This window comes from Labrus mixtus, chromosome 7, assembly GCF_963584025.1.
Source record: "Labrus mixtus chromosome 7, fLabMix1.1, whole genome shotgun sequence".
NCBI classification, from domain to species: domain Eukaryota; kingdom Metazoa; phylum Chordata; class Actinopteri; order Labriformes; family Labridae; genus Labrus; species Labrus mixtus.
The window spans coordinates 6,397,626-6,412,389 of NC_083618.1; the positions used below are offsets into that span (position 1 = coordinate 6,397,626).

The 14,764-nt window shown below is 40.5% G+C and overlaps 1 protein-coding gene across 1 annotated transcript; it reads left to right on the top strand.

Moving 5' to 3' along the window:
- Positions 1-690: 690 nt before the first annotated feature.
- Positions 691-11,920, top strand: LOC132977623 (inter-alpha-trypsin inhibitor heavy chain H3-like). The gene is made up of 21 exons (XM_061042354.1): positions 691-819; positions 1,101-1,130; positions 1,394-1,417; positions 4,638-4,792; positions 4,961-5,065; positions 5,263-5,425; positions 5,542-5,652; positions 5,786-5,914; positions 6,275-6,391; positions 6,474-6,642; positions 6,749-6,874; positions 6,993-7,165; positions 7,422-7,607; positions 7,713-7,852; positions 8,035-8,195; positions 8,359-8,451; positions 8,793-8,906; positions 9,026-9,227; positions 9,353-9,525; positions 11,257-11,368; positions 11,500-11,920. Exons 1-21 carry the CDS (start codon positions 706-708, stop codon positions 11,636-11,638), a joined length of 2,736 nt encoding a protein of 911 aa, XP_060898337.1. The 5' UTR covers positions 691-705; the 3' UTR covers positions 11,639-11,920.
- Positions 11,921-14,764: the final 2,844 nt, after the last annotated feature.

Consider the following 14,764-nt stretch of genomic DNA (forward strand, 5'->3'; position numbering starts at 1 on the left):
TAATATCCACGCACAAGTCATCTGGTTGATTTCACCTTATGTATGTTGAGATAGAGATGTTTAGCTTGTGATGATGCACTATCAAAAACACTTTTTGGTCCAGCCAGCTCACTCCAGTTTAACATCACAATATCCCAATTCATCTACATGCACTTGGCCAAATCTAGCAATAATCAGTGTGTGTGTGTCTGGATAATTTGACTTAAAAGTACATACAGTAGTCTCTCTGATTTCCTTACACTGCTGTACTGTTTGCTTCCTTGCAAGGGGGAAATGACACAAACATACAGTACACGTTAAGTGAAGCAGTACAGGCTACTGTGTGAAAGAGTGCGCTAAGGAGGGAGTGAAGCAATGTTTGTCCACCCACATGTGGTAACTGGCAGAACTACTTTTACACAAATACACTACCTTTTATTATCAAAGTTTAGGGGATAACTACAATTTAGCTACAATATGAACTGAATGGTCTGGCACTTTGTCGGCAGTAGGAATAACCCCCAAAATGAAATAATTTAAAAATAAATCAATGCTTTAAAAAAATATATATATATATATTCATTCTGACTTCATGTTTCTGGTATCAATGTTTGTAGCTCAAGGACTTCAACACATTGAGGTCAGTCCTGTTGGTCAGTCCCTCCCCTTGGGCAGAGAGCTTTTTCTCAGCACTGAAGTCAGACACTATTCAGTAGAAGTTTGGTCATGTCTGGACTGCAGGGTGTTCGACTGCTGCTCCCGTGGGCTAGCGCCTGCCTTGCGCTGCTCAGCCTGGCCCAGGGAGCTGTGGTCATCTCCGGGGGCCATGAAACTCTGCAGGTAATTTTACACAACAACCTTTATATGCAAATATCTTAATTTAGAAATGCATCTTACATTAATAGTTGTTTAATTTCTCCAGTGTTGACTATACCTGGTGGTACCTGATTTTAGATTCAGTCTGTTTTTTTAATCAGCGGTGCATCACAAAGTGTGCTCTTTAGTTTTCAACTTTATTTCTACCCTGGTTTAACTGTTCTGAACATCTCCTCTTCATGCGTGTGTTTGTTTTCTAGTATTTTGGTTCCTTTTCGGTTTAATATGCTGTATTTGTATTTCAGGAGACAGGAGGAGCTACTAGACCTCTAAAGGTATCTGTAAAAAAAAACATACACCCAGTCAGTCCTGTCATAAGGTTAAAGATATTGTTTGCATTTTTCAGTTTGTGTGGAATTAAACAAACCTGGCAGTCATTGATGAATTTGAGATCTGAATCCACACTGAAGCGACATTTTAACCACTTATTATAAGTTCAATGTTTTAAGTACAATAATTTGATGTGATTTCAGTTTTGTGCAGTCTTAAGTTTTGATTTCTCCCTTTGTATTGTCTGTTTATTTTTTATTTTTTACAGAAAAGAAGTACAAATGATGCCATGGTAAGAAAAATATTCCAGTTGTATCTTCTTTTATTTGATAAATATCAGGTTCGGTTTAATAAGTCTTCATTAAATGGGCAAGGACAATGTAATGAAGCAGCTCGAACAGATACACGCTCAATAACGAGGGCGAAAAAGTAAACACCATAAATCACCAAACTAAGACACAAAAGGCCTTAAACTAAAAACTTTGTGCTGAACAAACTAGTCAAGTTTCAGTTTACAGCTACCCAACAAGAAGACTATGTTGCTGTTGTAGTGCAACCCCTCCTCAGCAGAGCAGATGTTTCTCAATCAATCAAGATAATAACTGTTTGTCTACAGAGATAAACCAGTTAGAAGCTATTGCTAAATGCAGGTTTACCAGATTTGAACTCTTCCCTAACAACAGCACCTGTCTCTTGAGCTGTGAGAGTAAGTGGTAAACAAATCAGTTTTAATGGTTCCATTTTTCTTTCAAAATCTTATTTTTATATCAACCAAGACTAAAAATCGAGTGACATTTTTCATGCTTAAAGAAATATCGTTCTTTTTGTGCTTTATATAAATGAAGTTCTCAGATTTGTCGACCAATTTGCTTAATTTTGCACCTTAACTTTGGGCTGAAAGAAAATTTGTTGATCTTGAAGGCTGACGGCCACTTGGTCTTTATCTTATCACTTCCCCCTATTCACAAAGCACAATCGTATCCCATTGTCTATATCTTCCGGTGTCATCAGCGGATCTGTTCCTTCAGAATATTCTCGCGAGACTCGATGATTCCCGAGTGACCAGACGCTGTCAGAACCTCTGCAGTGCTGAGCGTATGGAATGGCATGACCTTTAGGAACCTGTTGAGACCCCGCAGATCTAAAATAGGGCGAAGTCCACCGTCCTTCTTTGTGACAAGGAAGAACGTTGAGTAGTATCCACCGGGCTGAGCCACGGGGTCTACCGGCTCGATGGCACCCTTGACCAGGAGGGTAGAGAGCTCTTGGTCGAGAGCAAGGGCTTTTGCCGGGTCGCCTATGATGGTCATCCTGACCCAAAAGTCCTGGGCTGCACGACGGCCAGGATGCTGTGCTGGGGAGGTTGCTGGTGACCACTGGCACCAGCTGGGGACTGAAACCGGCGCTGAGGAGGGACCACAGTACTCCTAGGCCTAACATGGGGAGGCAAGCTCCTGCTGAGACCAGAGAGCTGCTGCTTGGTCTGTCTAGCCTGAATAGACCGTTCAAGAGCCTCTAGAGCTGCTGATCCGAACAGCTCCCCAGGCTCCACTGGAACACTGCGCAGGATCCTCCTGCTTGCCTCAGTGAGGGGCGACTGCGCCAACCAAACCTGGCAGCGAGCCTGGACGAGTGTGGACATCACCCGTCCCAACTCCCTAGACATCAGCACGAAACTCTGTGGCAGATGCCGCCATTGAGAGGATGTCCTCCTCAATAACTGTAGTGGCATCAGGAGGAGCAGGCGGGACCACACTGACCCTACTCGCCTCAGTCTTCCTTGTGAAAAAGGCAGCCTTCATCTGATCAAGCTCTGCCGTAAGCTGGTCCACCCTGGATGCAAGCTTGGACTGCTTCCGATTAGAGGCGCCTACAGTCTCAGCAGCTCTACGCTTCAACTGGCCAGGAGGGATCGTAACCGCCCCCCTGAGCCGGAGTCAGCTGAGGAGGAGACAAATAAACTGGCGAGCTCACCCCCCCAGAAGTTCCTCCACCTCAGACAGTCGAGCAGCCCTCATGGTCCGAGGCATGTAGCTGCAGTTCATGCAGGGATCCTCAGACAGGCCCTCTCTCAGGTGTTCAAGGCCCAGGCAGGAGGGACAGAGATCATGACCGTCCTCAGGCTGCATAGTAGCCATACAGGCAGTACAGTAGTGATTGACCAACATAGCCAGCACTGACTGAGGACACAACAACGAGCTCGGAGCAGGGAAGCGTAAACACTGCCTTCACCAACCAGTTGATATACAGAGAGCAGGCACTAGCAGGAACACTATGCCAGAAGTTACTACACCTATGCTGGAGTGAGCGCGGAAACATAGCCTCTCCAACAAGGTGATCTGATGCGCTAATTACAAGCCGGCTTCGGGCGAAAACACCAGCCAACCAAACAGGACGCACCTATGTCGGGAGAGGGAGCGAACACATTGCCTTCACCGACAAAGGTTATGAGACAGAATAAACAGATAGAAACACAGTGGCCACCACTAGTTGTCTATAAGCGGAAGCGCTTCAACTAAACGACAACGAGGCTAACTTAATGGGGGGTAGGAGCCCAAACGACTAAGATCAAGGGAGTGCGCCCCAACTACAGCAAACCTCCAATGATATTACTCTGACTTAAGAAAGTTGTCTGTGAATTTGAAAACACTTAAGAAGTTGTTAAGTGTTAGGCCAGCATAGGTTTATTCTTTTTCTGCAAGTAAGATATGCAAACATATAACCATGTTCTTTAATCCAAGAAATCAGTTGCTCCCTTCAGGTCCAACAAACCTACTTCTCTCTCAATGCCCAGAATGAATGAAAACATGTAGATGCTTAGGCAAAGATTTAAAATTTGACCTAACAGACAACAGGAATGTCCACTGTGTCCATTCAAGGTATTTAAAGCAAAGAGGTTTTAGGGTTAAACATTGTGATACTCTGAGAGTCAAATATCTGTCTGTGCCAGATATAAGATGCCACCTTGGAAAAATATTCCTCATTTCCTTTGGTTTTTACCCAGAAGATCTCAAATAAAACAGAACGCATGCAGAGGGAATCAAGGCAGGAAGGAATAGCGTCACCCTGACTGAAGCAAACAGGAATCATGTAAAATGCCCTCAGCTCAGGCACACATGATTATTGTGTTGGTCACAGATAGATCTTGGATACAAGAAAAATAGACTCCCAGTAAAAAGTTGATAATGGTTGTTCAGAGTGGTTGGTAAAGTGAATAGACTGACAAACACACAGTATACTTTAAATATACACACCATATGTGTTTCGACATGCTGCACCCAGGCTGATTCACATAAACACTCTCTGAGTAGAACCAGTTACTAAATTATCTTTAACTCGTGTTTTTTAAGCTCTTATTGTTGTCTTATTTAGTACTATTTAAGGTGAATCCACCTGCAATTATCAAGTCAGTTTTGAAATGACACAAAAACAGCCGACTCTAAAGTTATTTAAAAAAGTGTGTGGATACGATGCTTGGGATCTCTTGCCTACACAGCCTCTCTTTCTGCCAGGTGGAGGTGTACAGCGTGACGGTGGACTGCACTGTGAGGTCTCGTTTTGCTCACACCGTCATGACCTCCAAGGCCCTGAACAAAGCAAACACCTCCCAGGAAATCTTCTTTGAAGTGCAGCTGCCCAAGACCGCCTTCATCAGTAACTTCAGCATGTCCGTTTGCCACGTTAAAATTTTCACCCTGTACCCAGTGTTTGCTTGTATCATGTTGCTTTTTGAGACAGATATTATCACCGCTTCTCTTGTGCTTGAAAGCTCATTTCTCTTAATGATACAGTTGGCAGAGTTCAAGAGCAACATTATGTTCTCTATCTTTCACAGGGAAATTGAAGGTCAGGTGTACGTTGGGGACGTGAAGGAAAAAGAGAAAGCCAAGAAGCAGTATGAAAAGGCTGTTTCCTCTGGACAAACTGCTGGACTGGTGAAGTGAGTCTGTGAGGATGAAATATTCATGAAGCAAACACAGCAAGAAACACACAGAAAATCAAAGTGGATCTCCATTTAGATTTTCACACTCCTTTGATCTTAGTCGTTTGGTGTAAGCTGGTTACTAGTCTACATTTATTAGTCATGGTTTTTTGAAGTGGATCTTTGATGATTGTTCTCTCTCTGTTTCATTATAGAGCTTCTGGGAGAAAGATGGAGAAGTTTTCTGTGTCCGTCAATATCGCAGCAGAAAAAAATGTGACTTTTGTTCTGACTTACGAGGAGCTCCTTCAGAGGAAGCTGGGCCAGTATGAGATTCTGACTCAAATTAAACCCAAACAGAGGGTCCAGGAGTTTCAGGTGAATCTGATTCTGTTCTGCTGTGGCCTTGTGATTTGGTCCTTTCAGATCTTTTAAATGAGCTATTTACAAATGGTCTGTCTGTCTGTCTGTCTTTTTGCCTGTGTGTATGACAGATTGTGACAAACATCTATGAGCCACAGGGCATTTCTTTCCTTGATGCCCATGCTACCTTCCTGACCAATGATTTGCTCCCTCTGGTGGAGAAAACTGTAACAGACAAAAAGGTACATGGTCCCTGGAGGAAGTTTTCTCATGCTTTGCCTGCAGTTCGTGGATCAGACTTCCACCCTTTTTACATGAAAGACATTATTGACCTAACGATTTGAGTTCAGCTGACTGTGTGTATCATGTTGTCAGGCACACATCTCTTTCTCACCAACCATGGAGCAGCAGAGGAGTTGTCCTGGTTGTGATGGAACCTTCATTGATGGAGATTTTGTCATCAAATATGACGTAAACAGAGCGACCAGCATTGGGGACATTCAGGTATGCTGTCACTCAAACAACTAAAAACAGATACGTTAGTGTGGGGTCAAGGGGTCCTTCTCGGGAAAAAATGGGAAGAATGATTCCAATGTCTGTATTTTGGCACATTTATAGTCAAAGGCAGAATTGGTAATGTTTCTCGATCAGTCTGAAGAAACCTCAGTTAAATCATACAGAATTCCTTACATCATAATTGCTTATTTTTCGTGTCGCATTTTATAATTAATGTCTTCTATACTTGAAATATTATTTATCATTACTATACATATACTGTAAAAAATGATAAAATTGCACAAGAACATATAGGTCTATAAATTACAGTATGTTTATTACTGCCCTTTATTATTCTTTCCCCTTCAGATTGTAAATGGGTACTTTGTACACTTTTTCGCTCCACCTCACCTGCCCAGAGTCCCGAAGAATGTGGTGTTTGTGATTGACAGGAGCGGTTCAATGTCTGGAAGAAAGATTGACCAGGTGGGGGACTGTTCAGACTGCAAATGTAGTTATAAAATGTTAGTGTCCACATGCACACGTTTTTCTTATGACCTCTGTGTAGACACGAGAGGCAATGCTGGCCATCCTCAAAGACATCCATGAGGAGGACCATTTTGCCATTGTCCTGTTTGGTAGCCAGGTCGATCCCTGGAGATCAACACTTTCCAAAGCAACAGAAGAAAACGTGAATGAAGCCATGGCATTTATCAGGCAACTAGATATCAGAGGATGTAATGATCTTACTAACCTTTTTATACATAATGTCCTCACTTCAAAATAAAATTAAAAAAACACTTCTGTGATCTGATTACATTTTCTTATGTGTTTACCATCTAGCAACCAATTTTAATGATGCATTGTTGGACAGTGTGAAAATGCTTGTCAGCGACAGAAAGGAGCAAAGGATCCCAGAGAGGAGCATTGATATGATTATTGCACTGACTGATGGAATGCCAGATCGGGGTGAGTGTGCACATACTGTAAGGTATATTTTGTGTGAGTGCACGTTTGATTGTTGTAATTAATGTTTAACATCAAATTAAGTATATAACTTAGGTAAGAATTATTTTGTATTTTGAAGGCCCCGCTAGGATCCTGGAGAATGTGCGCCCTGCTATGGGTGGAAACATTTCTCTGTTCTGTCTTGGATTTGGAAATGATGTGGATTACACCTTCCTGGATTCGTTGAGCAAACAAAACAAGGGATCGGCCCGCAAAATTTATGAGGGATCAGATGCAACACTTCAACTTCAGGTGGAAAGTTTAGGCTGTGAACACATTTACAAGACTATAATTACTTCACAGTTTTCTACATTTATACCATGACTACATTTTGATTAAGCTAAAATACTCAACTCAACCCAGTTGAGTTGAGTATTTTAGCTGGTTTACCAACCTTTCATACGTAAAAATGTGCAGCCCAGAGTACATCACAAAAGAACAGTCTCATACTGTAACACATTTTGTACAAACACTGGTGATACATTGTGTGTGTGGGGATTTGTCGCAGGGTTTTTATGAGGAGGTGTCCAGCCCTCTTCTTTTGGAGGTTGACCTGCGTTATCCTGATGAGGCAGTGGACTTTCTCACCACTAACCACTTCAACCAGCTATTTAACGGCTCCGAGATCGTGGTGGCCGGAAAACTGGAGGACAACGACCTTGACAACTTCATGGTGGAAGTGGTTGGCCAGGGGGTGAGGACAAAGAAACTGTATCAATACAATTGTGAGGTGATAGATGAGGTCTGTTTATTAATCTGTTTTTAGAGACTATTACTCCTCTTTGTCCCTCCTGCTTAGTTTGAAGAGGACTTCAAGGTGCAGGGACAGGCCGGTGCTGTAGACTGGGACGTGATGTACCCTGATGAGGAATACATTTTTGGAGATTTTACAGAGCGTCTTTGGGCCTATCTAACCATCCAGCAGCTACTGGAGAAAAGGTGAGTTTGAGCAATTTCACTCAAGCTGATACCTGAAACTTTTTCATTGGAAATCTGTATGTAATTTTTATGATTTAAAACCTTCATCAAAGATGCATCCACAAATCGTCTGAGAGCTAAGAATGGATCACACAAAACTAATTCACCAATTCCAACCAAGCCACATATTTTTCTACTTTCAGTAAGAGTGGTATCACTGGTGAGAAAGAGAATGCCACGGCAAAGGCCCTGGAAATGTCCCTGCGGTATAGCTTCGTAACCCCTCTCACTTCCATGGTGGTCACTAAGCCTGAAACTGAGGATGGAACAGAAAGCCCGCTCATTGCTGATAAACTGACTGAGGGTAAGAGAGTCAGCCATTTGACCTACAGTATGTGTGAAACAAAACCTAACATTCGCAAACCGCATTCATTTTCAACTATTGTGGGTACCTGAAGGTGGTGCTCAAGTTAAAACTTTAGCTTAAATTCACACATTTGTTTTTTGTCATCTGTTTATTTTGACAGAGCAAAGACAAGAGTCAGAAAGACGGAATCCATTTCAACATTATGCCCCTCCAGCATACTCGTATAGTTATCAGTCAACACCCTCCTATTTCGGTAAGTCATTTTTTGCATAGCTGGCTTGATGGTTCTAGAAAGAACTGTGTTACTCTTCTAGTCAGTTGTTTTGTCAGTCTATCTAAACTACTTGTTAAATTGTCCTGACATGATGTATCTCACTCACTTTAGTATTACCCTGACTCCTCTCCTAACATTTATGAGCACGTTGAATTTAGCCCAAAAGCCCCACTGTGCACAAGCTCACAGAGCTGCTTGCATTGCTGTACACTTAGTTTTGTTGTCATGTAGGAGCCAAAATGTTGAGCGAAGACTACATATAAAACAAAACTATTACTCATTTTGTTTATCACTTCCATTTACTTTGTTGTCACCTGCAGTGGATGGGGATCCTCATTTCATGATTGAGCTCCCAGACAGAGAAGACGCACTGTGCTTCAACATCAACGACAAACCAGGAACCATTTTCAACCTGGTCAGAGACCTTAAACAAGGTCAGCCACGAGCCCATTTTTGAGCATGAGCCATGAGACCAAGATTTTGTACATTTCTCCTCACGTGCCTGAAAATTACACCCAGCTGTGAGTGACGGAATCCCCTATTGTTTCTTCAGGTATTTTGGTCAATGGCGAGATCATAGGCGACAAGATGATTCCCCCTGATGGGAAAATTAACACCTACTTTTGGCGTTTTGGCATCATCCACAAGACTCTGGGGGTGATGCTGATTGTGAGCACTCAGGACGTCTCGGTGTTTCAGGATGGCCAACTGGTCAAGCTGCGATGGTCTGATTCAGCTTCACTCAAAGGATCCAAGTGAGTGGCTGCATGTCCCATGGTTACCTCATTCAATAAGAGAAAACTATTCCTCTACATGAGTCAAAAATCCAGTTGAGAATAAATGCTTACCATCTTGTTCCCCTCACCCTCATATCCTCCAGTGTGGATATTCTCTTGACCAAGGATCGCAGCCTCACAGTAACTCTGAAAGATTCAGTCAAGTTTGTCATCCTGCTACACAAAGTGTGGGAGAAGCACCCGTACCACAGGAACTACCTGGGTTTCTACACCCTGGACACCCACCTCCTGTCATCTTCGGTTCACGGCCTGCTAGGTACAACTTGTTAAGTTATTAGAGAGAATTACATCATAATGACTGATAATAGGGGAATGTTCGCTGTAGCATTTCTTCTTGGGTATACAGCAATACCCTCACTTTCTGTATAGTGTATTTTTGATTCCAGCAGCAACAGCAACACTGTGTGCAACCTCCGCAACATCACTACACTGTTAATGCTCCAGACAATGACCTGCCTGGTTCACACATCAGGTCAAAGTCTATTCAATTTGATTTGGACTGCAGGACAAAGTCAGTTCAATGTAAACTGCTTCAGACATTTATATTGGCACATGTCCCCCAGGAAACGTCTGGTCATGTAAAGTAGTGCATGTCATGAGTAGAAAGGGCTTTAGGTTCAACTACTACCTTTGCACCTTTGGCCATTACTATGTTCAGTCTTTTGGAACTATATTGGAAACGATCATAGTGTTCAGGTGTAATCAGAAATACCCTAACACTCTGAAATGGGTTGTCAGGCCACAACAGTGACACAAACTGGTGCCACAACTGGAAAACTCTACCATGGGAAATTGACTTTCTCTTTTACTTTGGTATTTTAAGATTGTGTTAAAACTTACTGCCACCACTCCAAACATAAAGAAACCAGATGGATTAATATCTCCTTGTAAATAGTTATGATTTGGTTTTAGTTTTTAAATCTGTATCAAGACAGTAAACACGGGAGCAAAGAGGGGACTGCCTCTTGTTTCCTTCTTACATACAGCAGTACACTGTGAGTTAACTGTTAGCTTTGATTTTAGAGTTATTATTGGATATGTGCTATATTTGGTTCTTTAAATGCAAAACTATATGTATACAATAACCCCAAATTGCAAGCTTAATAAACAGTCTCAGATTTCCTTTCATATCTGAGCACAATATCTTATGCTCTGATTTGCAATTAAGGAATCAAATTGAGGAATCATTCTTCAGGGACTTCACGTGCACTTGAGGTCAAGAAGGAGCATATCTCAGTATTTTATGTTGGTGTATTGGTCCTAATGATATGAGACACAGCAAAACTTTTAGAGGAAATATAGGTATTATAAGTGCGTCTTAAACACAGAATTTTACAGTAGGCTATATCAATTAGGTGTTATAAGAATCCTACACCAAAGGGCTCGAAATGTACCCACAATAACAGGGGGTAAGATTAAAGAACAGAAACATATCGGATAGATGTGTGGCTAACCTAACTTGGCCTTCATCAAAACCTAAAAGAAACACGATATCAACTTGAAGAAGAAAACAACTGAGGTCTTAAAGAGGTCATCTATGTTAAACTGGAACAACGATCCCTTAGCAGAGGCTACCACCAAAATCTTATGCAGTTTTTTATTTCCTGTCCAACAGTTGAAGCATTATTCACACCCTGGATCAATTGTGACCCAAACAACTCACAATGTGTATTAACCAAGCAGAAACCCCTGGTGCTGAAAAATGCTGATGTGAAAAACAGTGCAGCACCTTGAGTTTACACTTGAGACTGGCTGCAAAAGCCAAGGAGCCCGTTTAACACCTATATTAAAAGGCCCATTATGCAGCAGAAATAAACATGTTTACTTTCTGGTTTAAAGATCATATTTTGTCTGAATAGCCAGTTTCTTTATATTACACACTGTATTTGGGGTCTTTATATATTTTATTTAACATTAGGGAACATTTAGGGATAGAATAAATGTACTTCAAAATGATATTTACCTCTGATAATTTGTCATCCTCCAGGTCAGTTTTACCATGGGATCAATTATGAGGTGTCAGACCTGCGTCCAGGTGAAGTCACAGAGAAACCAGATGCCACCATGTTTGTGAAAGGACGGGAGCTCAATGTGACAAGGTACATGCCAAAATAAATAGTCAGCATGTAACATGTGTGCTGATTTCATATATGGCTGTTGGTTTGTAATGTGCACTTGAAATATCTGTCAGTGTACATACTGTAAAATGTCTGTGTGTGTGTGTCCACAGAGGCTGGCAGAGAGACTTCAGGAGGGATGTGAAGAAAGGAGACAATGTCCCCTGCTGGTTCGTTCACAATAATGGAACAGGCCTCATCGATGGCGAAGCATCAGACTACATTGTGTCAGGCCTTTTTAAAACTGTTTAAGAACAGGCTATACATCACTGTCTACCAGAAATCATTCAAATTAAACTTTTAAACTAAATATTCATATCTGCCTGTATTTACACTATAATGCTCTGGTATCATGAACCCATAAAGCAAACACTCTTCATTCACAGCACTGTATGGATGACTTCCATTTCTGTATCAGTGTTATTGCTGGAGCTCCAAAAATGGAAAGCAATAACGCTATCCCTAAATACGGAGATATATCGGAGCAACCTCAGCGATCACTTATATTCAAATAAATGGGACACAGTTCCTCAATATGGAATCCAGCTGGATTTTGTTATAAGTGCTAAGTGTGATAGAAAAATCTGCTTTGTTCATGTTTGTCCAGTCTTTGATTCAGGTCTTCTCCTTGTTCAACCTCAATAACATATACCAGTTTGTTGAATTTAGCATTTGATTATGTGAGGAGGTCACAGAATATAAAATGTTTTCAAGCAGTACAACCCTGATGAGTAGATGTTTATCATGCTAATTGATGTAAAGTCCACTGTAGTGCTGCTGATACAAATGATACCAAATAAAAGATAAGAGTGGTGACAAACTAATAAAATTATGTATTGCTGGTCACAGTACAACTGAAATGTTCAAACTGACTATTGTTTAAGAAGTATAGAAAATATACACACTTAATACATTCATGTTGATTTAATTGATGGTTTACATTTTAGGATGATCTAATCGACCTCATTCATCTCAGCTTCAGGAGAACTAATGGATACTTTCATGAAAGTCTCTTTAGTCATCAGCCTATAAACTGTTTATAAAAGTTAGATTATATTAAAATGTATCTGCAGTTGTAGAGCTTCTTTCCATAAATCTTTTCCATGAAGTGATATTCTTTGCATGTCTGGTAGCAGTAACAAGGTTTTCCCTGATAAGGTATAAAAGAAGTCTTCATAGGGAATCTATTCATTCATATGAATACCAAGGCTGTGCAAAAAAGAGAACAGCCAATTAAATAGATTCCCAACAAGTTGCATCATCTTAAACTTAGCCTTTATGGCTGAAGTTTGATCAGTATGAGTTACTTGATACTTAGGATTCATCAACAAGTGTGAGGGATTTGCATCTGATGTGTACAAAGCCTGTCAGTGTCAGCCAGGCTGTTTCTTTTTTACCTAGGAGATTGCTGTAGTCCCCTTTGAATCCAAAGTTCATGTACTATTATAGCAAAAATGTCCTAAACCATACCAAAAAAAGTCACAGTTTGGTTAGTTCAAGGAACGAAAACGACTTGGGTTGATGAACAATTAATTGTAAGTGTTTTTAATGATCTCAGTTGTTTTTGTAATTGATTATTAGTGTTTGTTGATGTTGTTGTTGCTTTGGTTGTTTTAATATGTTTTAATATTCGATAGTCAATAATGGTTTGAATTGAATTGGGCAAAAGGATGACTATTTAGGCTTCTTTGATAACCCATAGTCAGTCAATAAATTGATACTAATAAAGCCAATTATTGTCTCTTTACACTTTACATAAAGCAGGTCTAAAATTAACTCTTAATTACATGATTAACAGAGACCCAAAGTCAATCGACCAATGAGGAAGCACTTGACGAAAGAGGGCAGGAAAGCATCCAATTAACAGGCAGAAAGCACAAGAAGAACCAGCGTCTTTAATGCCCACTTAGCCTTAATTCTGTCATAACGATACTACCATGGATAGATATTTGTTTTTTGTTTTTATTTAGCCTACTTTTATCATTTGGTTATTACATAGTCCTTTCCTACATAATATAAATATAAGACACGGTGGCCTATTTAAACAGCCAATACCATTGTTGGGTAAGGGTTTATGTTGCTGTTTTAATGCTTGTGGGTTTGTTGGAACAAATGGAGCTGGAAACACCTTTTTTATATCCCCTAATAATCTAAATACAATTCAGCAGCAAACTACAAGTTACCCATATGTTTTTTTATAATCTCTTTTTAAAAACTTAATTCATAAAAAATCAGCTGCTGCATTTTTTAAGTCCCTCTTTCTTTCAGAAGCTTATAAACCAGGATACTGGATAGTGCTTCACTTTTATAACCCACATACTGTTTGGCAGCAGAAAAATCCAGACCTTGGGTTTGGTTTTTGACCCTTTAACTTTAGCTGTCCACCCACACAAATGTTTGCCTAAAAATCTATATTGTTTGTGTTTGATAGGACTCCAAATGAAATGCCATAACTGACTGCCTAATATTTGCCAACAGTGTTCTTCATTGGCCATTTGATTTCTTGTGTATTCCTTAAAACATGAAAACCATTAATCAGTTGGATGATTAGATGAGCTGAAAGCTGTGTTTACTGTTTCTAATTCTTCAACAGGGAACCAGGCGAGAGCCAGTTTTACACATTAAACTAAAGACATTTTTGTTCTCATTCTCATTTTCATTCTTCCCTTAAAGACACCTGAGGGGAATTCCTTACCTTTTCAGGATGAGCAGTCACCTGGTTTAAGCATCGGTTTCTCTAATGATACATGTGTGTGTTTTTCTCTTTGTTTAGAGCGTATGGGTAAAACGGCTCCGTCTGTTTTCAGCGGTGTGAGGTCAGGGACGGAGACAGCCCTGAGCAAGCCTGCTGCTCCCAAAGCTCCTGGTGGCAGTGTGTTCAGCAAATAGACACACACTGCAGGAAGAAATAACACACCCTGAAGTGTGAATGTTTCTCAGTCAAAGCTGAATCTGCATATTGATTACAAAAAAAAAAGTGTTTTAAGAAGTAATGTTTAAGTGAGATAGTTTTGTGCCAGCACTGTGGGTGGACATCATCTGCTATGTAAGCAGTCTTTGTCATTTGTATATTGCACAGTACACTAAACTTGGATATAGATGCAGGTTTGGATTATGCAGCTGTAAATGAATAGTGACATTTCTGTGTCAGTGTTGAAAATATTGTTTAATCATTTGACTGTTTGAGTTTTTGTACGTTTCTTTGAGAAAAAAAAAATCACATATCTTAAATGTAGTTGTGTGTTAATAAACTGCAAAAGGGACCCATTTCTAGGAATATATACTTAGGGTTTGAAAAGAACACTTGTCTGATGGTCACATACTGGTAAACAGTAGTTGTTGGTTGTAACCTCATCAAGAAAATCAAGTTGGACCGTC